We start from the raw sequence: 26,187 nt of genomic DNA on the forward strand, positions 1-26,187 counted from the left end.
TCTGGGGTTACCCGACTTTCCCCTATAGAAAAAGCTTACTATGCCTCAAAATTAAAAAATGTTCGAAACGTTTTTTTTGAACATTTTTTTAGGAATGAAAAAAAGTAGAAAACTTTTTTTCAATCTTATTATGCTTAAAATGAGAAAATCAATTAAAATAACGTCAGATATAAAAAAAATGTTTTTTTTAAAGCTATCTACTAGCCAAGCTCGCAATTTTTTTTTAACATCCAGTTTTTATGCGAAGTGGCTAATGAGCGGCGTAGAGGTTATATTTATATGACTTTTTTTTATTTCTTCTAGAAGTATTTGCGCCGATTGTTCAAAGTTACGTTTTTTGACCAAGTTTGGACAAATATCCAAGTATTGGCGTGAATAGATTCTAATGTCGAATCCAGTATATTTTTTTAACTATATTATTTTTATGTGTTCCTATAACCAAAAAAAAAACCCCCAAAAAAAACACTGTGCTTTTCAATTTAAAAAGTGACTACCTTTTAGTGATTACTATAGATAAATAAACTTTTCGGTTATTGTAGAGTTATTTTTTGTTGGTCTATAAGGTCAATTCCAGTCATGCTGCAAACTTTATTATTTTTACTTCACAATGGTATCAAATGATGTTTAAAAAAAAATACTATCATTGGAGGCTTGGATCAAACAAATCCAAAATGGTTACGATAAAAATTTGGGTATAGGACTTTAAATCTTGTTGTAGATCAAAATATATCTTTGTACAATGTATTTCATGTTTGTATCAGTGTAAAAAATGCAGTCGTGGCGCAGTAGTTAGAGTTCTAGCTCAGAACCTAAAGGTCCGACGTTTGACGCATGCTCCAGCCCAATAAGCGACATTGGTAAGGAAGGAGGCGCGAGCTTTATATTTAAATACTCTTCCACGGTGCCCTGTGAAGAAACCTTAAGGACCGTAAGAAGCACCTTAGTAACCACACAAAAAATACTTTATTCGTGCCGGGTTTCTGAGAGAATAGTTTGGGAAATTCTAATTTTTTTTACGGGAATTATGATACAACTCATTATTAGTAGATTTATTAATAGCTTTAAACTGTTTTGTCTAATTTTTTATGCTCAAATTAAAGATATTGCATCAACTATAATAGAGTCGTTTTTTGAATTTAATGTTACAGTGCTTACTTAACTAAAGATATTTACTTAATAACTCATACTGTGAAAACTCTCTGTGAAAGGAAAAAACCATGTAAACCCAGCGCACCGTTTAAAACATCTGTTTCATTTAGCATTCATTGCTTAATAAATTCGCCCCCTCCTAACTAAATTACTGTTATGAAATATATAATTATGAAAGATTATTGCACCAATTTAATGCCAAATTTTTAGGTTTATAAGTGAACTTGTTGAAAATTGTCTATGTAAATTTAAATTAATGTTAAATGACGTGTAGATTATGAAGCAACAAAGAACTTAATTCAACCAAAACTAAACATAAAAATTATATTGCGAAATTACAAACATGCTCTAAAATATACAATTTTTTCTTTTTTTCTTTTTGCTTCAAATAACAAATTAGAAATTAAAAAAACTAGCTAAATTTTCTAAGATCTAACAAGACAGTTTTAAATAAAGAAAAATCATAAACAATACATGCAATAAAATATCAAGTTTTTTAACTGTTAATCAGATTAGATTTTTCAAGCTAGATTTTCACGAAACAACTTGTTTACTGAAAGAAATTCAAAAAATTAAAGGTTGTGGAGTAGAACTCAATTTCAAACACCAAACCATCGCAAACCAATAAAATCTCAGCACCACTAACATCTCATCTTGGTTTTATAAGCATTATTTTCATAATTATATCAATATCCATAAGATTTTGTTAAAGTGCGGTTAACGTAGAGCGTTAAATATTTGAAATTTATAAACGTTGAAGAATCGAGACTTCTCTAAAAATATAATATTTAATATTAAATAATAAAAATTAAGTCAAACGAGGTTACAGTTTAAAACCATCATTAAAGTGAGAATTGAAATTATATTTTAATAGATTGGTTGTCTGAGAAAAAAAATTAGTGTGAAATCTCACATAAATGTTAAATTAACAGCACCTCTAAAATTTTGCATTTTTACAGTATTTATCAACGACGAAACTTTTTAATATAAAATGAAAGATTCCATCATATTCATAAAATACATAGTCTGGCCAGTTAAAGAGCGCTATTGTTTATCTTATTGTTAGCGTTTTTTTAGAACCCAGTCTACCAATGAGTGTACACTTTTTGTAAACATAGACGCGTTAAAAATAGTATTTACAAAAAAAAAATTCATTTATCCTTGTTTTTTGCAAATGCCTGGTGCTAACTCTTCCATTTTTGGCTTGTATGGTACTTCTCAAAAAAACAGTGTTTCACTTTTTAAAATACCATCCACCGATATGATTTCAACAAAGAATGGAGAATAATAGTTTTGAATATTAAACTAAACATAGAATAGTCGAAGAAAACCTTAGGCCCCAAATAAAAAAGTTTCATTAAATCACATAAATCTTTTAAGGAATCGGTCAAACGTATTAGTCTACAAAACTTGATAGGGATGTAAACATTAATTACACTTTTTTAAAATAGAGTAAGATGGACGATATTCACACTGTTCCTAAGTACAAATTTTATATTGAAGATAGCCTCTCGTTTACTATTCGTATATTTTAATAGGCTCTGCCAGATAATCATTAAATATACTTGCATCTAAAAAGATCAATGTTTAATACAATTTTTGTAACCTGATTTCAATTTTGCTATCATATATAGTATGTCCAGGTATCCCAGATAAATTAATTAGTTCTCATGGCTATCTTCTTCATGCTAAACCTAAAAATTTTGATTTATATAGTTATTATTTACTTTAAAACCAAACGGAACATACCCGAACTCTTACGTATGAAGCTGTTATTTAAAAAAAAAAGAAGATTTTGTAGAGGATGCAAATGTCTTCAGTCTCAAAATAAAATATCTGTTAAAAAAAATAGTGATAAATTACTTATTCTAGTTAAACTTAGAGCTTCAATTTCTAAAACTTCACCAGAACGTGTAAAATAAACCCTACAAAGTTACCGTTTAGAAAATAAATTGCTTAAAGATAACATCAAAGAAATGCAACAGAAATTAAATCATAACATTTTGTCAGTGATGACTTACACAAAGACTTAGTTTCAATCATATCAAAAAATGATAGTACAGTCACTCCATTTATGAAGCTATTTTGGGATGAGAAACAAAAATTCTTAAATACTTTAAAACAGGGAATTTGTTATCACAATGATTATTTGAGGTTTAAACCATGAAATTGTAAATGAATTGAGTTTAAAAGTAAAGGATTTTTCTGATCAAAAACGGTTTGTTACTCTTTTATTTGATAAAATGAAAATTCAAGAAAATTTGGTATGGGATAAGTATTCTGGTGATCTTTTAGGATTTGTTGATCTTGGTGACACTAATATTAACTATGCAACTATGAATAAAGCTGATTAAATTGCAACACATGTTCTTATTTTTCTTGTGAGAGCTATTATAAACCCTTTTAAATATAGTTTTGCAAAATTTGCTACAACAAATATTTAACCTATTCAGTTATTCCCCTTATTTTGGAAGATTGTCAGTATTTTAGAGCTTTCTATCTAAAAGTAGTTGCTACTACAAGCAATTGTGCCTCGTCAATTGTAAATTTTTTTCAAGCATTTTTATATGACGGAAAATACAAGATAATAATAAAAATATTAGATTTACTATCACATCAAAGATAAACTCGCTGAAGTTGATCAATATATATATTTCATAGCTGATCCTCCACATTTATAAAAACTGCTCTAAATTGCCTATTTCATTCTGCTTTAGGTGATGGGAAATATGAGTGGAATACTGATAATCGCATTTTGTGGAATCACATATCAGATTTATTTTAGAAGATCTATACTAATCTAATCTAAGGCCTTCACACTTACCCAAATCTTTCCTCAGAACATATTAGGTTAAGCCCATTTTTAAAAATGAATGTAAGATTAGCAGCTTAAGCACTCAGTTCATCTGCTAGCATTGCTTTGAAGACATTTGGTTCAGCTGAAGCCTGAGTAATGTCAAATGTTAAATAATCTTTTTGATTGTGTCAATGTGCAAAATCTTGCAGATTCCACTAGAAAGCAAAATCCATTTTCTGAGCCATTTTATTTGATAAGTGATGGAAGACTAAAATGGCTGACTGAACTTTTTTTTATTAAGAAGATTGGAAACTCGTCTTTCAAACCAAAAGTAGAACTAATAGTCTTGATAATGATCCTGAACCAAAGACTTTTACCAAAGAAAAATTACCAAATATTTTTCTTTTACCAAAGAAAAATATAAAGTTCATTCTTTCCCTTCCTAACAGAGGTAATTTTTCTTTTGATCTGCTAACATGGTTTAAAGCTGAAGGATCAAACCTTGCAAACTGTAGGACACTAAAAACTTTTGGCTCTTCGAAACAGTCATACTTTAGTTTCTCTGCAGTCACTTTTCACTAGGTGTCGTGAATCATCTTTTTAATATTGTCAAAAATGTTTGGACAAAAGCAGATGCTGCAAGCATTACACATAAAGCAAGAGCCCTTTCATGGGGGTCTTTTGCAGGCAATGACTGTATTAAACTGCTAAAAAATCTGGATTTTTTGCAAACTATTGCTTTTAATGATTTTCCCATCATTGAAACCTTGTGAAAATTTGCTGAGTTAGTATCATCTTGTTTTGGCAACAAATTGCAATTTCAATTTGAGAAAAATTAATGCTTTTCCAAATTCCTTTCAATCCTTTCCGATTGGATTCAATTTCATGCAGTATTTTTTCAAACAGAATAAGATGTCACTATGAATTTATAGTGAACAAACAACAGAAAAAATGCATCATTGCTTCAATTCATATTGGGAAAGATACTAACACCCAATAAGTTATCCTGAATAAAGGCTCGTGATATGCCTTGTTGATTTCAACAGCAAGAATTTTTGAATAAAACTTTAACCAAACATAAGAACACCAAGAACTATCAATTTTTTAAGAAAAATAGTTTTACTCAATTTGAAAATCAACAAGTCATGTTCTGATCATACAATGATCTCTATAAATCTTTCATTTCTTACTTCTACTTTAGACTCGCCCTATTATCACATCCCTTACTTCATTCTCTAAAGCTAAGATTCTTTTTGTGATTTACTTTATGACAGTCCTTGGCTTTTTCTATTTTCACTGATAAATGCGCCTCCTGGATCCAGGCAGGTATTGAAGCTTTTATTCCTTCTCCATGGTTGTGCAGCTGCTACACTATTTGTAATCATTTTTTTAATCTTTTTCAAAAGAACAACTCTCTTGAGAACAAACACCTATTTATTATTGCAAAAAATTAATGTAAAACTGTGCTGTCTGATGCTTAGCTAACTATTCCTAGTTTACTAAATCATAAATATTTTGTCTCAGAAATTAGGCTCTAGAGACTTTTTTTATTGTCTGACAACCAATATGGATTTCGAACTTCTTGTTTTACAACTAACTTGCTAACTGCTGCAAAAGAAAAATTCTACAGCACATTGGATGGAGGCAGCCAGGAAAGGCTATTGATCTTGACACATCTGAAGTTTTTGAGAATGTTAGGCATGCTGGTCTTCTCCATAAGCTCGGTTTATGTGTCTAAGAAAATTTTTAACATTATCGAAACATTTCTTTTTAAATGCTTTATTAAAGTCATCGTCAAAGACCAACACTATTTTTCATTTCCAGTAAATTCTGGGATACATAACTGACTCTATTTGCTGACAACTCAATTTAATATTCCTGTCTTTTCAAGCTTTTAGAACAGATAGGCTTACTTAATCTGATCTCACTTCTGTAACAGAGTGGGCTTGCAGTCGCTTGTGAATTTAAACTTTGACAAAACTCAGTTATTTACTGCAAAAAACTAATGCAATACTGTCAACATTTCTATATTGATGAACGGCTAACCTTTTAAGGAGTTCTATTCTTTATTTCTTCTTAGATTATTGTTTACTACTGACCTTTCATGGAAACCATGTATACAATTGATTGGGAAGTTAGCATTTGCTAAGATTGTTTCTCTTTATCGTGCTTGCCATTATCTTACTTCTGATTCCATTCTCTATCTCTACAAAGATTATTTGTCCCTATATGGAATACTGTTGTTATATTTAGGCTGGTTTTACTAATGATAATCTTTCATTTTTTAGACAAGGTCTAAAGCGCATTTTAACCGTAATTGGACCTGTTTTATCTGCTAAGCTTTAACCTCTCTCCCATCGTTGTAAAGTTCATATCTTTCTTTTTTCTACATATACTATCATGGTTGCTGTTCAAAAGAGCCATCACCTCTAGTTCCATTAACAAAAACTCATTCTTACTTGACTTATCATTCAGCAAAGTTACATCTTATTACTTTATCTGTCACTGCATGGTCTAAGCACTTTCATTTGTCTACTTTTTTCCCCTGCACTTCATAACATGATGTTGGATGAGTCAGGAAAATATAAAGATGGGAGACCTTTTTTCTATATTTATGTTTTCCTGACTCAAACAACCTACAACTTTTAAAGTAGGGATTGCAATCCCCAGAGGTCTTTCTCATTTGATGTTTGGAATTGAAAAACATTGATCCTGGGATCCCAGGATTGAAATCTGTATAACATTTGCATAGTTTAAATAGAATAAAAACAGCACATTTTTAACCAAAAATTTGCATTGTTACATGCATGAAAGAAAAACATGTTAATTTTACTTGTCAAATAATGTTAAGAAATTATATTAGAAATAAGGAAATATTATGTTATGTTATACACAACACATCCAAAGTTTCATCGCCCAAATGGTTATGAATTTTTGTATTGAACATCCCGGCGGAAGAAAATACCTGTCAGCCTAGACACTTGTCTGTTTTAAGGTCATTGGAAATGAATAAGCTCTTTCAAATAATTGCCACGTGTACCACCATTTTCAAATAGTGTAATTTCTTTTTGAAATTTTGATAACAATGTATTTTGTCTAACTGGTTGCATTGGTGATTGTCCTTCTTTAATAACACAATCAAGTTCCTCTTCAATATTTAATGGATTATTATACACATGGATTATTTCAGGTATTGCAGAAGTCTACTCATATCAGTTTGGTGTTCTTCAACCATTGCTTTAATGGGAACTTAAGTTGTAATAATCTCTGATAGTATTGTCACTTTATCATGTGACAGAGCTATAGAACTATCTTGGACTAAGTAAATATCAATTTACTTAGTCCAAGATAATTACTTTCATTTTATTAAGAACATCATTTGCAGTCAATTTATATCATTTGTCAAAAGACAAAAAAATCTCTCTCCTACCCCAAGTTCCGTTTTTATGTGCGCTTTAATTTGATCAACTAAACCTAGTCTTATTTTTTTGCTGTACTCTGCTACATGATTATGAATTGTTTACTGACATTGGTAGATTTCTGAATACCATAGCAGTTAAAGTGGCACGCAAATCTGTTGAAGAACAAATCACATTAAATGAAAGCCTGTCAGATACCATTAGACGAGCAATGTGTACCATGAAGTGTATTCTCTTTCCTTTATAAATGGAAAAGTATATTGTTAGTAGTCTAGATTTCTTTTTTGGTGGTTAATCTAATGTTCCTTCTTCGGTAATATTAGTTTAGGTTGGGCTTTCGACCTTCACATTATGCAACAGCAACATGTGTATATGTTACAACAGCAACATGTGTCCTTTTGTTATACCACCTCCAATTTTTAAAATCTTCTCGCAGTGGAACAATTTAAACATCGCTGTCTGGCTTTTCTCATCCCGTAAAAAATAGTTCTAAAGAGCTGAGCTTCTTTTAATTGTAGAATCCACACGTGTCATGCTTATTTAATTTTTAATTTTAGGAGTTTAACTTTTAAGAAACACGCTTTATTTTGCAGAATTACAGAACAAAATAGAAAAACTAAAAAACATGATATAATGCGAAGATTTTCAATTATTTTTTTTCTAAATCAAACATTTTTTCGATAACTTTTTTGAACTAAAAATACGATTATTTTCTGCAATTTTATACTATTTTTAAATTATTTTATTGAGACGCACAAATTGTTGTAGTTTTTATATATACTTTCATTGCGCTTTGTTTTGTTCAATTTTATAGGGAATCCCCAGGTTGAAATTAGACAATGCCGGGATTTCAAGATCATAAAAAAGGCCAGGATCCCAGGATTGCAATCACTATTTTAAAGTAAACTTTTTCCTTGCTCTTTAACTCTGCTCTTTGTTTTCTAGTAGAGTAGTTCTAGTAATAGTGGTTGCTTGCACAAAAAAAAAAAAAAAAAAAAATGATAAATTTCTTTTTTGAAAACATTTTTAAAAAATATCTGGAAAAATCAAGAAATAAAAATGTATTTTGTATAACTAAAAATATCTCATGTGTTTGAAAAGAAATTTATCATTTGTATGCAAAAATCGTTATATTAATTAATGTGTTACTATAAATTAACTATTTAATATAAAACATAATATTAACATTATGCACATAATACTAACATTATTTGCACATGAAAAATGCTTAAATATTTTAAATTTTGAAACTAATAAAAAAGCGGCATAGTGCTGTGGATGTTACAGTGGTAAAGATAAGAGGTGGGGCTAGCAAGGTTGCGCGTTCCAATCCTCCATAGAGAAATTGTTTTGTTTTTTAATTTTTTCGAATCGGAGTATACATAAATATATGACTTAAATAGGGATAGGCACAGTGGAGTGTACATACTTTGACAGACTTAAATGGGTATAGGCATAGTGGAGTGTACATACATTGACTGAGGGTTTAGGTATTGGCAGGCACTCCTATATATCGTAGATCATCCAAGTCATATTTTAAAAATCTGTAAAATTTTTCTATGAGCGATGAGTGAAAAAGCTTAAAAATACAAATATATCACAAAAATATATACCAAAACTTGCATATATGGAAAATGTTTTGGATATCCGGAAAAACTTAAAGTCGAAAAAATTATCCGGAACTCCGGAAATATCCGGAAAAAGATAATCCCTGTTATATAAAAGTAATTCAATACTTATTTAAATAGAGTTTACAAATTAATAATAACTTATTAATTTTATAATTTTATAACTTATATTTAAAATTATTAAATTAAATCAAACTAGATGAAATACTCAAAATGATTAATAATAAATATACGAGTACAAATAGGAAAAAATTAGTTGTACACACGTACAAATAATGTTTAGCCTACCTTAATTGATGAACGATACCTTTACTGTCTTAATTATTTGATGACAAAAAAATATTTTTAAAATGTCCAGAAAACTATTCGGGTAGGAGGAAAAAAAATAAAATTTTAGATAAATATTCGGAATTCCAAAAATAAAACCTGGTTACATACTAAAAATATATTTATGCCTCAAAAATATTTTGTATATGCATCGAATGAAGAGTAAAACCAAAATATATCGGTATTAAAATTTGAAAAACAATTTAGTACTGGTTGTATTTACAAAAAAAAAAAATTAACATAAATCAGAAAAAAACATAAAGTAATAAAATATGATAAGAAATAAAGAACAACCTGTAAATATTTTTGTGAGCTTCATCAACAGATTGCCATGCTATTCCCAACAGTTTGCTGACTTCTCGATTGCTTAGACCTGGAAAATATCTAAAAAATTAAAGATTATATTTTAAAAATTATTCACAAGATGACTTGAAATAACTTTGTAAAAAAGATATAAAAAACAAGTGAATTATTGCCATTATAATTGCTTATAGCAACAGTAGCATCAATAGTTTTGCTGTAACAACAAAAATTAATTCAGACCATAAGTATAAACATGCATTTAATAAGCAAAATGCAATAATTAACAATGTTTTGGCATTGTTAGTTATTGCAGTTTGCTTATTAAAAAATATTACTAACAATAATTTATTACAATTTAAACAATTCCAAGTTTAAAATGTAATAATTCCATGCTTAAGTTCTTTAAATCTGGAGAAGTTTTTAAGTAATAAATAATATAGGTGATTTTTTTTCTCCAGGAAAATGAGTTCTAGATTCAAAGACATTTTTTTGAATAAAAAAATATTACCAAATGTATTTAACTTTTTAAATAAATTTAAATTCAGAATAGATTTATAAAATAAATTTTAGAATAATGAAATTGCTGTAACAACAACAACAAAAAAAGTATACTTGAAAAACGTAGACCGATTTTCTTTACTGAACAGCATAAATGAATTCATGGGTTTTTTCACCATGTTTTTGTGTTTTTTCTTTTTTTTTTAATATATCTAATGCCTTAGTTGTGCTGGGTTTAACATATGGAGCAAAGTCAGATTGTTCTAATGCAGTTAATTCAACAGGCTGGACAAGTGATTCAACTATAAGAAATAAAAACCAAAATAGACCTTAGAAGAATACCAGTAAAACAATTATTGTACCAAGTTCTGAGCATAGATTGATCAATAACACAGGTCAACAAAAAAAAATTTCTTTCTGGTGCCGAGCAAACAATTTGTTTTTTGCATAGCATTTCTCATTTTGATTGCAAATATGCAACTCAATTTTCACCATCATGTCAAATTGTAAAGATATTTGGGTTCAAATATTTAGAATTTGGTTGATATACTTTTGTATAATTTTTTACAAAAAATTATACAAAAGTATGTCAACCTGGATCTCAAAAAAAGTGTATTTTCATAGAGATTTTAAAAATGTTATTTTTTTGTAATAAAAGTAAGTACTTTTTGTATTATTGCTGAAAAACATTTTGTCTTTAGCATTTTTTCACATAATTTTTTTGTCAACAAATTTCAAGGAAATATATTTATGTTTTCTAAAATCTCTATGAAAATATGCTTCTTTTGAGATCCAGGTTGACATATTTTTGTATAATTTTTTGACAATACTAGGAATTTCTAGGAATTACCCCAAATTCTAAAGATTTGAACCCAAATATCTTTACAACTTGATGTGATGGTGAAAATTGAGTTGCACATTTGAAATCAAAATGAGAAATGCTATACAAAAAATAAATTGTTTGCTCAACATCAAAATATTTTTTTTTTGTTGACCTGTGTAATTTATAACTCAGTGTGGTCAAACGAAGTTTGCTTATTTAAAATTAAGTATAGTCAAACAAAGTTTGGTGTATAAAACTATGGAAAAAACTCACTTTTATTTTTAAACTCAGCTTTATTAAACTGACTTTTGACAATTTCTATCTCTTCGTTTAAGTAAACAATGTATTCATGAGCCTTTTGCAATGTAACTTCACGTGATACTCGAGAATTTTGACAGATTGCATATGGTAGTAAACTATTTAATGACCGGATATTGTCAGACAATTCTTTGCGTTGTTCGCTTAAGTTAAATGATACAAACATAAAAAGAAGTGATTAAGATTAAGTGATTAATATAAAAAAATAAGTAAGTAAAATAAGTAAATATAAAAAAAAAAATTCTTTATAAAACTTACTTTGCCCTTTTGTTCAGACCTTTATTTGTTTTTTCTGTAAAATATAAGTTTTAAATTGTAAGATAAATTAAAATTTAAAAACAAAACAAAATCCTTAAATATGTCAAATTTTATAAAAAAATCTACTTATACTTTTTAAACACAATTATATCTTTTTAAAATGTTTCTGATATCTTTTAGAAGCCCTGTAGACCAGATTTGAAGCCAAAACTTTATAGTATTCAAAAATTTTATATTGTTTGAAAACCCATAAATTAAACATTAAAACTCATTCTTTTCTAATTGTTATATTTTGATTAATCACAGTCAAAGATAGAAAAAGTTGACAGATACACAAAGATAAAAAGTTGACAGAAACTAGTGAAAAGGAGAGCTTTTAAGCAAAAAATAATGCAATGAAGCTTACCTATAGATTTTTTTAAGTAAAAATTTGTATGAAAACTAAATAACAAGCCACAGTTCATTAAACATCATTAAATATGTTTTTAGAAGATAGAGTTTTTAGTGTCACATTAAGGGGAAGGACAGGAAAGAGAAAAAATAAAAAGAAGGGGGAGGGGGATATATCTAAAGCACTTACTGTTCATAGGGGCACTAATAAAGATTTGTTCAAGATTTCAGCAAAGATTTTTTTTATTTGCTAATATTTTCCATTTGGAGTCAGCCAGCAATCACATAACTAATAAACCAGACACTTTATTCTTAAAAAATTTTAATGATTTGTTAGTAGTTAATTTTTTTTTCCTGAAAAAAAAAAAAGTTAATATTATCAAAATAAAATCTTTATTGGTTAGATTTTCAGGAAGATTGTTAATTTAAATAAGAAACAAAAATTTGGACCTAGGATTTAATATTGTAAAAAGTCTTTATTAAGCTAAGAAAGATAGTTGTCAATAGTTAACCTCCAAACAGACCTACACCATTGGAAGATAAAGACATATGAACATTAATGTGATTGATTTTTACTTTATATTCTGTTGTTTATTGAAATTTATGGAGCTGAGTTCAAAATTCAAAAATAGCTTAAAAATTCAAAAATGGCATTAGCGCAAATGGTACCTAAATGAGAAATTGGTTAAAATGGATACTCTTAACTTATTTCATAGTATTATCCGTTATCAAAAAAACTAGTTCCTGTAAAACTACAGAAGATAGCATTTGAAAGAAAAATTTTAAAATTGAAAATTTAACAATTATATAATGAGACAAAATATTAATAAACATCCCAACACAATGGAATCTTATTCCACAGTATTCAATATCTGAAATTTGATAATCTCACAATACATTTATAAGTTAATTAATGAAAGTTATTTAAAAAATACTTCAAAATAATATTTCTAGTGTATTAGTTAACAGTTATTAGTTAGTTATCAGTTTTTACTAAAAATAAATTTTGCTTATTCAACTATTTCTGCAGTTCAAATCAATTAATTTGCAGTTTAAATCAACCAATCAGTTTCAATAAATCTATTTTTAATTTTCTGATCTTTATCTGTGATTAATATTTACGTAAAATATACCATTTAGAAAAAAATGAGTTTTTTAGGTTGAATTTTAAGATCCTTATCAGGCTTTTTAGGGGCCATGTGTTTCCACCCCCAATCAGGCTGGCAGGGACCTTTAAAGTTATGCAGAACAAAAAAATTTTTGTTCAAACTTATTTTCTCATAAATTATCAGTTGATTTATTGAGATGGAAGTTCAATTTCCAAAAAGAATTTTCATGGGCAGAATTTAGTGAAGGTCTGGAGTGTCCGCATACACTTTTCACAATTTATGTTTTAAAATACAATTTTTAATTAACACTTTTTTTCAGAAAAATTAAAAAATATATATATAATTTTATTTATAGCCGTAATAAAAGCTTTTTATGTCAAAATAGTACTAGACCAAACTTGAAAATTCAGTCAATTTATGTACTGAAGCCTTCATAGAATTTTGATTGAACTTTCATTTTAAGAAAGAAAAAAAAGAAAAAAAAAACAGAGCTGCAGCAGTACCCTGTAGTAACACTATGAAAATTTGGCACATAGGACACTGGGCATTCCATAAAGGAGGTTGTCAGGTGATGGCTTAAAATCAGCTTTATTAGCAACATACTATAAAACCATTTAAACAGACCAATATCAGCTGTCAAAAACAGGTATAAACACATTGGCAAAAAAAACATTTAATGGTAGATTAGATAAGCTATCTAAAATAGCTTTTTTTTGAAGCTCTTTCCAATAAAAAAAAACAACCAATTTTTATTCCTGTTATTCTAATCTTTTGTAGCAAAAACTTGTAATTAAATCAATTGCTTGATTTTCCAGTGATCTAATGTATGTAAACAGCCATTATAATATTCATCCCCTGTACAATAAACAATCTTTGTGCAATAATGAATCTTTTTGCAATACCCCTGTGCAATAACGAATCTTTGTGCAATACCCTTGTGCAATAACGAATCTTTGTGCAATACCCTTGTGCAATAACTAATTTTTGTGCAATACCCTTGTGCAATAACTAACCTTTGTACAATATCCCGATGCAATAACCAATCTTTGGAATACTAAGTAATAGATTCATTTGTTTCCCTGAAATAAGAACTACAGTATGAAAAATAAATTCTTTGTTTATGCTGCTAATATCAAAAAACTTTTCATCCCAATGAAGCAATGGATAATTAGTAGATGTCAAGACTAAATCGTATTGAGCAGTTGCTACTACCTTTAGTGTTACCATATCAACACATTTTATAGTGTTGTAAGATGAAGCTATACCATCCAACTCCACACCAAGTGTACTGCTCCAACAACAAACATGGCACCTCACACAAGTAGACTGAATTGATCCAGTAAAGTTGCTAATTCATTCATACGCAGTGAGTTAATATAATGTGGAAGAGTCATTGTGTTCAAGCTCAAACTTTAAGAGTTACATTAATAGTCAGTTTTAAACTTTAAACAGTCAAATCAAAAACTTAGTATTTAATGCAATAAACACATTAAGTTTTTAAGATGCTACAATTGACCAGCAATCGAGAACCAAGTTAGCCAGCAATTGAGAACCAAGTTTTTATCTTTTGATTTTTTATTAATCCAAACATTATAATATAGAGGGGCAATAGACGGACAAAACTAAAAAAATCTATATATATAATTTTAAAGTAGATATTGTCAGTGCTGTGTAACTTTTGATAATACCGCGCATATGCACTACAGATTTTTTACTAAAGAAATTTTTTTTATTGCAACAGATATTAAGCTCATTTTAGTATAAAGAGTATTATTCATGTGTTATGTAATGTGAACAATATTTGGTGTTCCAATAATCCAAGTAGCCAATGCTAGTTATTAGTTTCCTTGACGATATGTTGAAAAAAAAAGTATATTTGAAAAAGATCAACTTATTGTTAAATAATTTTCAATTTTTTTTTGTCAAAATTGAGTTTAATGGATCAACCAAACCAAACCATTAATACAAAGTCAACAGTTAAGAAAGAAAATGGAAATCTCTCAGAAGAAGTCAGTTTTTTCCTTTCTACATTTGTTCTCCTTCAGTTATATAAATACATTAGAGACAAAAAGAAAATTATTTGGTCTCATCAATAGCCAGCATAGTATTTAGCATAAATTTATCAAAGTCCAAAAGTCAGATTTTATTAAGTTCTGAACTATAATAAGGCATTAAGACTATTACAGTCTTAATGCCTTATTATAGTCCATGTGTATATATATATATATATATATATATATATATATATATATATATATATATATATATATAAATATATATATATATATATATATATATATATATATATATATATATATATATACATACACATACATACATACATGAAATATATACATATATGATATATATATACATATATATACACCTCTTTCATATATATATATATATATATATATATATATATATATATATATATATATATATATATATATATATATATATATATATATATATATATATATATATATATATATATATATATATATATATATATATATATATATATATATATATATATATATACAGTGGTGGCCAAAAGTATGGAAACTTTTCAAAATGCTTTTTATTTATTTATAAAAAATGCAAAACTTACTACATATTATGCATATGTTTATTGAAGTCGTAATACAACTTTTTAATAAAATAAAACATTTTTTTTTTATTAACATATACAAAAAAAAATCAAATTTTTAAATTAGGCCTGGTCATAAGTATGGAAACTTATGACCATTTTAAATGTTCTCTTGCAAACAATAATCTACCCATCTTATTTTTCTTAGAAATTAACGGTTTTTTGACAGCCACTCTTCCAAATAAGCCCGCATCATTTAACCTTCTACGAACTGTCCTGTCTGATAATAAAACTCCATGCTGTTCCAAGATTTCTTCTTTTATATCCTTTGATGACTTTCTAGGATCTTTTGTAGAAGTATTTTTTATAACTTTATCCTTTTTCTTGGTCTTCCAGGTTTTATTTTCACTTCCACAGTTCCCCTTTCTTTGAATTTTTTAATAATTTTTGAAACTGTACCTTTTGGAACTTGAAAATTTCGAGAAATATCAATTGGTTTATTACCGTTTTTAAAACACTCAACTATTTTATTTTTAATATCACTAGAATAATTTTTCGCCTTCAGCACATAAATTGACTGGCTTTCTAGGAAGAAATGGAAAGGAGTGCCACTAAATCAACTAAGGATTTGGATTAGGGCAGCAATCATTTTTTTAAATTTTTTAATCTTTTTCCGAAAAACTGTATGTATTTATACTATATTTTATCATAATTATAAATTTAATCTTATAATTAAATCTCACCATTTTTCATTTCAGAATTTTCAGACACATTACTAACTGTTAAAAACAAACTTGGCTTTTTTACTTGAGATTTATAAACAATATTCTGACTAGAAAATAAACTATCAATTGGGAATCTGCAATAATCTTCCTGAGTCTCTAATTTTTTATCACAAATCGAAATAGCTTGATTTAAAATACTATCTTTTTCAAAACAAAGCTCACTATCTATTTCTCCCGAGTGGCTCACGATAAAGTGTTTTTCTGTTGTTTGAGCCTAAAAAATAAATCTAGCTAAGTCTAAACTTCCAAAATTCTAAAACTGGAAAAATAAAAACAAAAGCAATTGGTACATCTAAGTCTTCTGTTATTTCATCAATCTTTTCAAATCTTTTAACAGAAATAGGGCTTGGAGGTAGTTGAACTTGAAAAAATAAAAAAAAAAAAAAGAATACTCATCTACAAATTATTGAAGAAAAAAAAAACAAACTAAAAAACTTTTTCAACATACATTTTTTGGGAGACCATGTTTCAGACTGGAAAGAATGCTAAAAATAGAATTTATAGAAAACAATAATTAAATTCAATATTATCAACTATTCTATAAACTTTATTATCTATTATTATTATACAAGAGGACCTGTAGAGAACAAGTCACAAAAGCTTTGTATGTCAACTATGTTAACTCTATCTGTATAAAAAAGTGCAGATTAGAAAATGATTAACATTAAAGAATTCTTAAATAAATTGTAACATTAGGAATTCTACCTAAAAACAGATCAATGCACACATAATGTAATACAAAAATCTAGTGGGCATTATAAAAAGCGCAACTGCATTGTATAGCATGTTGGAAAAAGAAAAAAAACAACCACAAGCAACAAAAATAATAAAAAGCCAAGTATAAAAAAATTAAAAAAATCACAAGTAAAAAGTAAAACTGTTTTAATAACCGTCATATTTTTTTAATTGAATACCATATAATATTATTTAAAAAAAGTTATTTTCAATTTTAATTTCAAAAAATCAAAAGTAATTATTTTACTTTTTTGATTTTTTTTTTAAATTGAAACTAGATGACATGTTTTTCCCTCTGAATGAAAATTCATTCCGCAAAATCTACTTATTTGGAAATTTAAACTGAAGTTTTTCTTTAGAGTTAAGTTAAAATTTTTTTTACAATCTTCTTGGAGAATCATTAGGAATCACCCATAAACTATGCAATACTAGCTTACTAAAAAAAAAAAAGTAGATCAGTTGCTCATTTGAAAAACAACTTTCATTAAACATAAAAGGGTAATTCAATTTTTGGTTTAATTAAAAGTGAAGGAAAACTTGTGATGATTTTTGATTTGATTTTAATAACTAAATTTAGCATTGCAAATATGTATTCGATACAGGATAATATTTTTATAAGTATACTTTTACTACATCATGTATAAAAATTCTGTTTTGTTTCTAAATTTGAAACTGCATTAAAGAGTATATTTGATATGAAATACCACAGCTCTTTTGTCTAATTCTTGTTACAATGCAACATTGAGTAATATAAAAAATGTTGACAGCACAATTAACACCTTTCATAAGCATGTGTCAGTTTCTTATCAGCTCATAATAAAATATGCAATACAATATGATTGTATTCTACAACATTTTTTTAATATGAAGTAGCAAGGGAATAGTTGTCTATAAAACTACTTTGGAAAATCGTTCTGTAAAATACAACTTTTTTTTTAATTTTTAAATTTTATTTTGCTGTTTATATATAGATTTAGTTTAAATCTCACATAAAATAAAATTTAATTACAAATATATACACAATAAACAGAAAGGGGACTAAAGAAGAAATGTTAGGAACAATACAAACCTAATCTTATGATAGAGCCCCTAGAGATCATAATAAAGTTTAAATATACTTGATAACAAACCGTTTGTTTTTTAGGCAATTTATGTTACATTAATTTACTTCCAAATAAGAAGTATTTTCATATTAACAAAAATACTTCTCACTTGGATTTTTATTAAACTTAATTTCAGAAGTTAGTATATTTATAGATACTATATTTACTAAATTTAAGAAACAGTAAATATTTATTTGATATATGATAAAAGTTTAATGCATACTAATAAATAATAATATAACTTATAAAAAATAAAAATTTGTTTAATAAAATAAATAAAATATAATTCAAAAGATAAAGTAAAATATAATATATAATTAAACAATATATAAATTACAAAGATAATTTAAATAGCTAAACTGTTGATTAAACAAAACATATTTGTTACACAACATAGTTGCATACAACATTTGCTCCATAACATATAACATTTGCAACATAGTTGCATTTGTATAACTAAAAGCTCAAAACTCTTAAAACATTTAACTTTTGGTTGAGGTTTTTTAATTAAAAATTTTTTTTTGAAAACTAAAAACAGGTACCAACACCCGACCCGCTGATACACAGCAATATTTTTAAAATTAAAAACCTCAACTAAAATGTTAATGAATGTTTAAAGAACTTTTACTGAGCAGTTAAATATATAAAAGTATGTTGGGATGCAAACATTTCAATTTCAGAGAAATTCTTTAAGTTTTGGTTTTCTTTCTTTATTTTATTTTTAACATTATTATAGTTATAGCTTTAAAAGATGCATATATAATATAAACATATATATAATATATCTTTTATGTATTATATATATATATATATATATATATATATATATATATATATATATATATATATATATATATATATATATATATATGTATGTATGTATATATAATATAAACATACAGCTGGGAGAACAGCCCACTTAAAACAACCAATTTTATAAATATTTGCTGCAAATTTTTCCCATAACCAGGAGTATAGACATGACTATAACTAAAATATATTTTGGTAGATGTATATCATTAATTATATTAAAACAATGCTTTAATCTTTTTAGTCTTTTGCAGTATAACATAAGATGTTTGCTGTAGATGTTGAAGTAAAAAGTTATAAATAAATGTTAATTTATTTATAACATTTTAAAATTGTACTTAATTAAAATTAAAAAAAAATCATAGAAATAAAAAAATATTTTAACTAAAGATCTAAAATTTAAACAAATATAACATAAAAGATTTTTTTCTTTGTGGTTCTGTAATTCTAGAAAAATTATACAAATATTATTAGGGAACAATAAAAAGTAGATAAAAATAGAATATATATCATAAATATAAGTATATATAAATATATATCATTAAATAAAAATCATAAAAATAATAATCCTATTTAAAAAATGTAATTTTTTCCACTCGAAAAAATGTTTTCAAATTTTTTTTTATAAGTTAAACCTGCTATGCAAAAGTTGCGCTTATTTAAAGTACCTTCTTGAAAACTATTGAATAACTACAAACGTCATAAAAAGTTTATAAAGTTTTTTTTTCAATAGGACACATACCTTCATTAGCTTAGTGGTTAAGTGCACTGTTCTCAGCGCTATAACTCTAATGTTTTGTAGGTTCAAATCGAACACTTTGAAAGAAATTTTTTTATCTTGAAGCTTTTTTAAATACAAAACAAAACAGTTTTTTCATAATTTATATACATCCACTTTTTATAACAATATATTTACTTAAGTCCACTTATTGCTTATTTGAATATATTGGCATTAGCCTCGATACCAGTTTACATAAAAAATGCGATAATGAGAATAAATACTAGCGAAATAACTAGTGTTGTTATGACTGTTGAATAATTCGTCGATTAAATCAACTAGTTTCAAAAGTCAAATAAAATCGACTAATATATTTTTAAAATCAACTGAGTTGACTAAAGCCAATTTAGTTGAAAGATTTTTATTTCAAAATAAATTGCAATAAAAATAGTTATCTATTTGTTTTCTACTTTTTAACATCATTAAAAAAATAATGGAGAAAAACAAAATGGACATGGATGCTCCGACAATGAGACAATTCATTTCCAGACCCTAATGATTTAAGAACCGCTTTAAACACTTGTTAATATCAAAAAGTCTATAAAATCATATTTACAATGTATAGATAACATCAAGATTTTGGAGCTTCACGGTTTAATTTTGTTCCCAGGGCCCCAAACCAGCTTGGAACGGCCATGTATGAAAGTATTTATGAAAATCACAAGCATAAACAAAAAAAAACAAAAAAAAAATTTAATAAAATACATAACCGAAAGTTTGATTAGGTATAAATATTGCTAGCATGCTATGAATTTTAACAAACTTAAGGAGAGTAAAAAAAAATCATTATGCAATAGTTATAATAGTTTCGTTATTAAATGAACAAACAAAAGTTAAAAATTGAAAAAATTAAATTGAATAAAAAGATATAAAGATTTTAAGATTTTTCCTACTAAATCTAACTATAGATTTCCTACTATATGACTTTTAGTCATATAGTAGGAAATCCATAGTTAATTAAACCAACTGTTCAGTTTTTCGAAGTTGACTAAATTCGACTTTCGACTAGTCAACTTTTAATCAATTTAGTTGAAGTCAATAAAAAAACTAAAAATAACTAATATAAACTCTTATCATAAAAACAGATTAATACATCAGTGCATTTTATTAATTTATATATTTTTTCAATTTTTTACCTCTAAACGTACTTGGATTACCTTATAACTATTTGAAAAAAAAAGTAAACTTCAAAACAAAATCTTGACAGCTTACAAATAATAAACTTATTGTTACTAAAGTTAAAAAAAATCAAATCAAAAAACAAATTTAAATAAAGTCCACATTTATACAGATGTTTGTCTTGCAAAAAAAATACAAATTAAAACTGTTAAAACTTTTGTGTTTAACTGAGAAAATCTTAAAATAAACCATAAAATCAAAAAAAAAAAAAATTGTGATTCAAGTAAATTTTTATAAGAAGCACCCAAAAGTTTTCTGCTGTTGAAAACAAGTATTTTTCATTTTTTTCGTTGTTGTTGTTGTTGCTATTTTTAGTATCATTATTGTTATTATTATTATTATTATTATTATTATTATTATTGTTATTATTGTTATTATTTATTTATTTTAATTATTATGATTTAAAGAAAAATATAAAAAAAAGAACAACATAAAAATAATAGAAAAATAAACATTTTAAAAGAAAAGTAACATAAACAGAAACTAAACAAAATACATACATTATGTCCATCTAGTAAAAATGGCATCTGTTGAAATGGAAATATTCTAGATGAATAAAGTGTAGACAACATAAGAAATCATTAACATAGCAACATAAGAAATCATTAACATAGCAACATAGGAATCATTAATATGGCAACATAAGAAATCATTAACATAGCAACATAAGGAATCATTAACATAACAACATAAGAAATGACTAACATAACAACATAAAAAATCATTAACATAGCAACATAAGAAATCATTAACATAGCAACATAAGAAATCATTAACATAGCAACATAAGAAATCATTAACATAGCAACATAAGAAATCATTAACATAACAGCATAAGAAATGACTAACATAACATAAGAAATAATTAACATAGCAACATAAGAAATAATTAACATAGCAACATAAGAAATAATTAACATAGCAACATAAGAAATTATTAACATAGCAACTTAAGGAATCATTAACATAACAACATAAGAAATGACAATAAAAATATTAAAAAACTACTTATATAATCCCGAATAATAATAAACCTATTATTTGAGTCCATATTTAAATGCACACCTTTATCAATTTCTAAAATAAAAATTATTATCATAAAAAACTTTCATTGATTAAAAAAAAATGTTTGTCTTTAATTTTTTTAATGTTAATTCACCTCCACAAGGCCAAGACGGCCACTACAGTCAAGGGGGTTACTTAATTGTGGTGAAAACCCTCTCTCAACTCTTTAACTTGGCTGTTAAACGAACAAGGCTGTTGCATGGAGAAACAAGAAGTTACAGTTAAACAAGAGAATTTACAGTTAAACAAGAGAAACATGTTAAATACCTGAAATATTAAAGACTTCTTCAAAATTTAAAACTTGCATACCACCAAACTCTTGACTCAAAAGTTGTTGAGGTTCATCAATCATATTTTCATATGGTTGCATTAAAGTACAAAAGGGGGCATATGTTGCATTTAAGTTAACATTAATTTTAGGTCTATTAACTCTTAAACTACTATATGGCTCCATTATACTCTATTTATAATTCTAACTCTAACATAAAAAAAATTTGTAAAAAATATAGAAATTAAAATTTAAAGCATGTAGAAAACTGAAATTCTATACTAGATTAGCTTATAAACTAAAAATTTTGAATAATTTCAAATTCAAACAAGAAAGACAATTGTTTTGCTAATTATTAAGCAAATGCTATGCAAAATAATGGAAAAGGGATTCCTAATTTTTGCAAAACATTTATTAAGTATGCAATTGAAATTTAGATTATATTGAAATTTATGCAGCACAAATTATCAAATTAAATAAAGATACCAAATTAATGCATGATTTGATTTTTTTTTACAAACTTACATTTTAACACTAATGTTATTAAACATGAATAAAATATCTAAAAAATGAATTGCGGAAAATTAACTTTTGTTTCATTTAGTATTGAAAAGCCAATTGATAAAACTTTTTTTACAATAGTTTTTACAATAATATAGAAAATTGATATTCTCTACTTGATTAGCTTATAAATAAAATTTTTTGAACAACTTAAAATTTATTCAAGAAAGACAACAATTGTTTGCTAATTTTTAAGTTCAATTATTTAGCAAATACTTAGCAAATTTATGAGAATGGATCCCTAATTTGAGCTAAAATTTAAGTATTATTAAGTATGCAATTTGAAATTAATTAAATATTTGAAGTATTATTATGCAGCACAAATTATCAAGTAATGATCCAAAATAAAAACATGACTTGTTTTTTCTTTACAAACTTACATTTTAACACTTACATTATTAAACATAAATAATAAATTAAAAAAAAAATGAATTGGTAAAAATCGATAATTAGTTTCATATAATATTGAAAGGTCAATTGCAAAACTTTTTTTTACAATATGATGTTATTTTTTGTATAAACTATTGCTTTTATTAAATACTCATAACTGTTTAATTTAACTAATTATTTTAAATTATTTTAATTAATAACTGTTGGTAGTTACTTTTTAAAAGGCAAATACATAGTTTGTTCTGAGACAATTTTAATGTCTTCTAACATAGAAAGGTTTTCAGTTTCTTCATCTGGTATTAAAAGTTTATTTTTTACATGATAAATAGTAGTTTCTAATAAGTCAACTTTATTTTGATTAATAATGCCGCATTGCCAAATGACAGGATGACGAGCTTCGCAAGCTTGATGTATAGCAGGTGAAGCATCATGGAAAGGCATTATTGGTAAATAAAATACAGGACTAGAGAAACTAACATTATTGTTACAATAGAATTCTAAAGCAGCTTTTAAAATCAATGATTCACAGTCCCGAGATAAAGCTAGGTATATTGAAGGTGTTATTACAGCTTCTAGACATAGATGAAGCTTCCATAGACAAGCAATATCCATATTGGTGGATGTAGCTTTACAAAGTTTTTGAAGATTATATAAGGTTGTCAACTCTTTACTTAAAAAAAAGTTAAAGTAATCTTTTCTCAATTTTTCAATTCCGATTTCAGTCATAAGATTATATATGGCAGTTTCGCTTGACAAAAACTCAAAAAGTTTATCTTTTGCATAATGTTTTGATTCATCTGAATCTGCTAAATACATCTGACGAATAAATTTAGCAAGTTTCGTTTCATTAGCAGGACTGATGGCAGGTTGCAATGATCCATTTATAATATCTTGAACAATTTCTTTTATACATTGTCTCATATCATCTTTATTTTCCAACTGATATAAAAACAGCCACAGTTTGTCTGTAAAATCATGATCATTACGTTGAAATGCTTGATGGAGGAACTGTGTCATTGGTTTTTCTAGATCATCTGTTTTTTCATTCCCGATTATGACATCAGTATTTCCATAATATGAAAAGTCAGAAACACTATCTTTAAATATGTAGAGCTTTTCAAGAACTTTATCAGATATAGAGTTGTTCATATTTTGATTTTCAGTTCTATTTACAACAGTATCAAGAGCTTTTAATTCAATGTATGCATTGTATGCAGCTGATCGTGATTCACCAGCTACAACTTGAACTTTAATAACAGCCTTAGCTGAATGAGGTGGTGGCTTAGAAACACTATAACCGCTGCCAGACCAATAAATCATGATTTGTAACGATGTTTCTTCATTTACTACAGAAGTGTTTGTTTCATCTAAAAGACTGTTATTTTCAAATTTTACATCACCTAAAATATCGTACATTGCAAAAAAATTAGTTTCTTTAGTTCTAAATGAATCAAACACTTTTTTTTTAATAGTAGGAGATGGATTGGCTGAAACTTGAACAACATGAATGGCTAACTTTTCATTACTAACATTTTCTGTATATATAATCATATTTTCTATAACCGATGGCTGAATTGGTAAACACTTCATTAATAAAACAGATTTTTCAGGCAACGAATTTAAAACCATGCTTTTAAAGTATATAGCACTAAAATATCTTGCATCTTTTAACTGAATAGGAGTGAGGCTCTTCATATCAATAAGTATGTTTTTCTTTATTCCTGTTGATTCAAATGAGGTGCCATTTCCACCAATTTTTACTTCATTGACTAAACACATTGTTGTGCAGACAATATTGGCCAAGATTTCTATGCCTAGAACATTATTATTGTTTAAATAAACAATGTCTTTGTCAACCTCTTCCTCTAACAAGCTTTCATCGACTGCTGTACTATTTATTGGAGAAGATGAAAGTGTATCCTGGTTATAACATTTTGGTTGATATTCTAAAATTAATTTTGAAATAAAAACAAAAACTAGAACTAATAATATATAAAAATATATTTAAAACTAATAAATATATATAACATATAAAATGAAACAAACAAAGTAAATTGTAGGAATACTAACTACTTATTAGAAAAATTCCATTCCGATACAGTTTAGCATCAAAAAGCTGAGAAAGCTCAGAAATCAGAACTTGAGAGAATCCTTCATAGGCTCTTATGTAACTTAAAAGGTATATTTTCTTAAAAACACAATGATTTACAAACACTGTGGATTGATTTGAGTGCAAGGAGCTCTGTTTTTGGAGACGATTATTTTCATCAAACAGTTTACACATAGATTTTTCAACTTCAATGAACAACTTGGTATCTTCAAGCAGCAATTTTGAATCCATCTTTTATTTTTACGTTTACTAAATTAATAACTACTGTGCAATAAAACTTATAAGTTGCATAATCTAATAACCAAAATCAAATTATTCAAAGTATTTTTATTATAAAAATGATTGTTTTTAGATAATTTTATTATTGATTATAATATTATTATTACTATTTACTTAAAAAAATTAAAATGCAGTTTATATAAAATATATTTTTACTAATATAAAATTGGTAAATACATATAAATTGAAAAATAATTCATTAGTTGTAATAATAAATAAAAATAGTTTTTTTGTTTAAAAACTTAAACTCAATTTAAACATAATTTATATATTTTTTAATGTATGGACATTATTTAATGCGTGATGATAACGTAAGTTACAATTCTTGTAAGAGTCAGACTCAGATTCAGTGTCACCGACCGTGTAAAAAAAGTTGAAATAAAACGTTAAAACCGAGGTCCGTTGAAACGTTGAAACCGCGGTCCTTGTAAAAAAATGAACCTTCAATTCTGACTAATTCTGAGAATTTAGGAAATGAAAGTGATGAAAATTTCCCGGTCTCAAAAAAAAAA

At 26.5% G+C, this 26,187-nt stretch overlaps 2 protein-coding genes across 4 annotated transcripts; both read right to left on the reverse strand.

The window, feature by feature from the left end:
- Window positions 1–1,449: 1,449 nt before the first annotated feature.
- On the reverse strand, window positions 1,450–22,582 carry LOC105845833 (uncharacterized). 3 transcript variants are annotated; one of them, XM_065790478.1, is made up of 11 exons: window positions 22,335–22,582; window positions 22,037–22,079; window positions 21,503–21,548; window positions 16,846–16,882; window positions 16,688–16,758; window positions 16,356–16,611; window positions 11,521–11,554; window positions 11,218–11,405; window positions 10,236–10,423; window positions 9,615–9,693; window positions 1,450–1,922 (listed from the first exon to the last, which is right to left on the reverse strand). In XM_065790478.1, the coding sequence occupies exons 1-9, from the start codon at window positions 22,519–22,521 to the stop codon at window positions 10,260–10,262; spliced, it is 1,026 nt and encodes a 341-aa protein (XP_065646550.1). In that variant the 5' UTR covers window positions 22,522–22,582; the 3' UTR covers window positions 1,450–1,922; window positions 9,615–9,693; window positions 10,236–10,259. The 3 variants fall into 3 exon arrangements, with proteins under 3 accessions (XP_065646550.1, XP_065646549.1, XP_065646551.1); XM_065790477.1 differs by having other exon boundaries at window positions 9,615–9,704; window positions 22,335–22,581; XM_065790479.1 differs by lacking the exon at window positions 22,335–22,582 and adding an exon at window positions 22,162–22,300 and having other exon boundaries at window positions 9,615–9,704.
- A 659-nt stretch (window positions 22,583–23,241) lies between these two features.
- Window positions 23,242–25,691, reverse strand: LOC100206412 (protein zwilch homolog). The gene is made up of 2 exons (XM_065790480.1): window positions 25,357–25,691; window positions 23,242–25,232 (listed from the first exon to the last, which is right to left on the reverse strand). The coding sequence occupies exons 1-2, from the start codon at window positions 25,625–25,627 to the stop codon at window positions 23,497–23,499; spliced, it is 2,007 nt and encodes a 668-aa protein (XP_065646552.1). The 5' UTR covers window positions 25,628–25,691; the 3' UTR covers window positions 23,242–23,496.
- Window positions 25,692–26,187: the final 496 nt, after the last annotated feature.

The sequence above is a fragment of the Hydra vulgaris genome, chromosome 02, assembly GCF_038396675.1.
Source record: "Hydra vulgaris chromosome 02, alternate assembly HydraT2T_AEP".
Lineage (NCBI taxonomy): Eukaryota > Metazoa > Cnidaria > Hydrozoa > Anthoathecata > Hydridae > Hydra > Hydra vulgaris.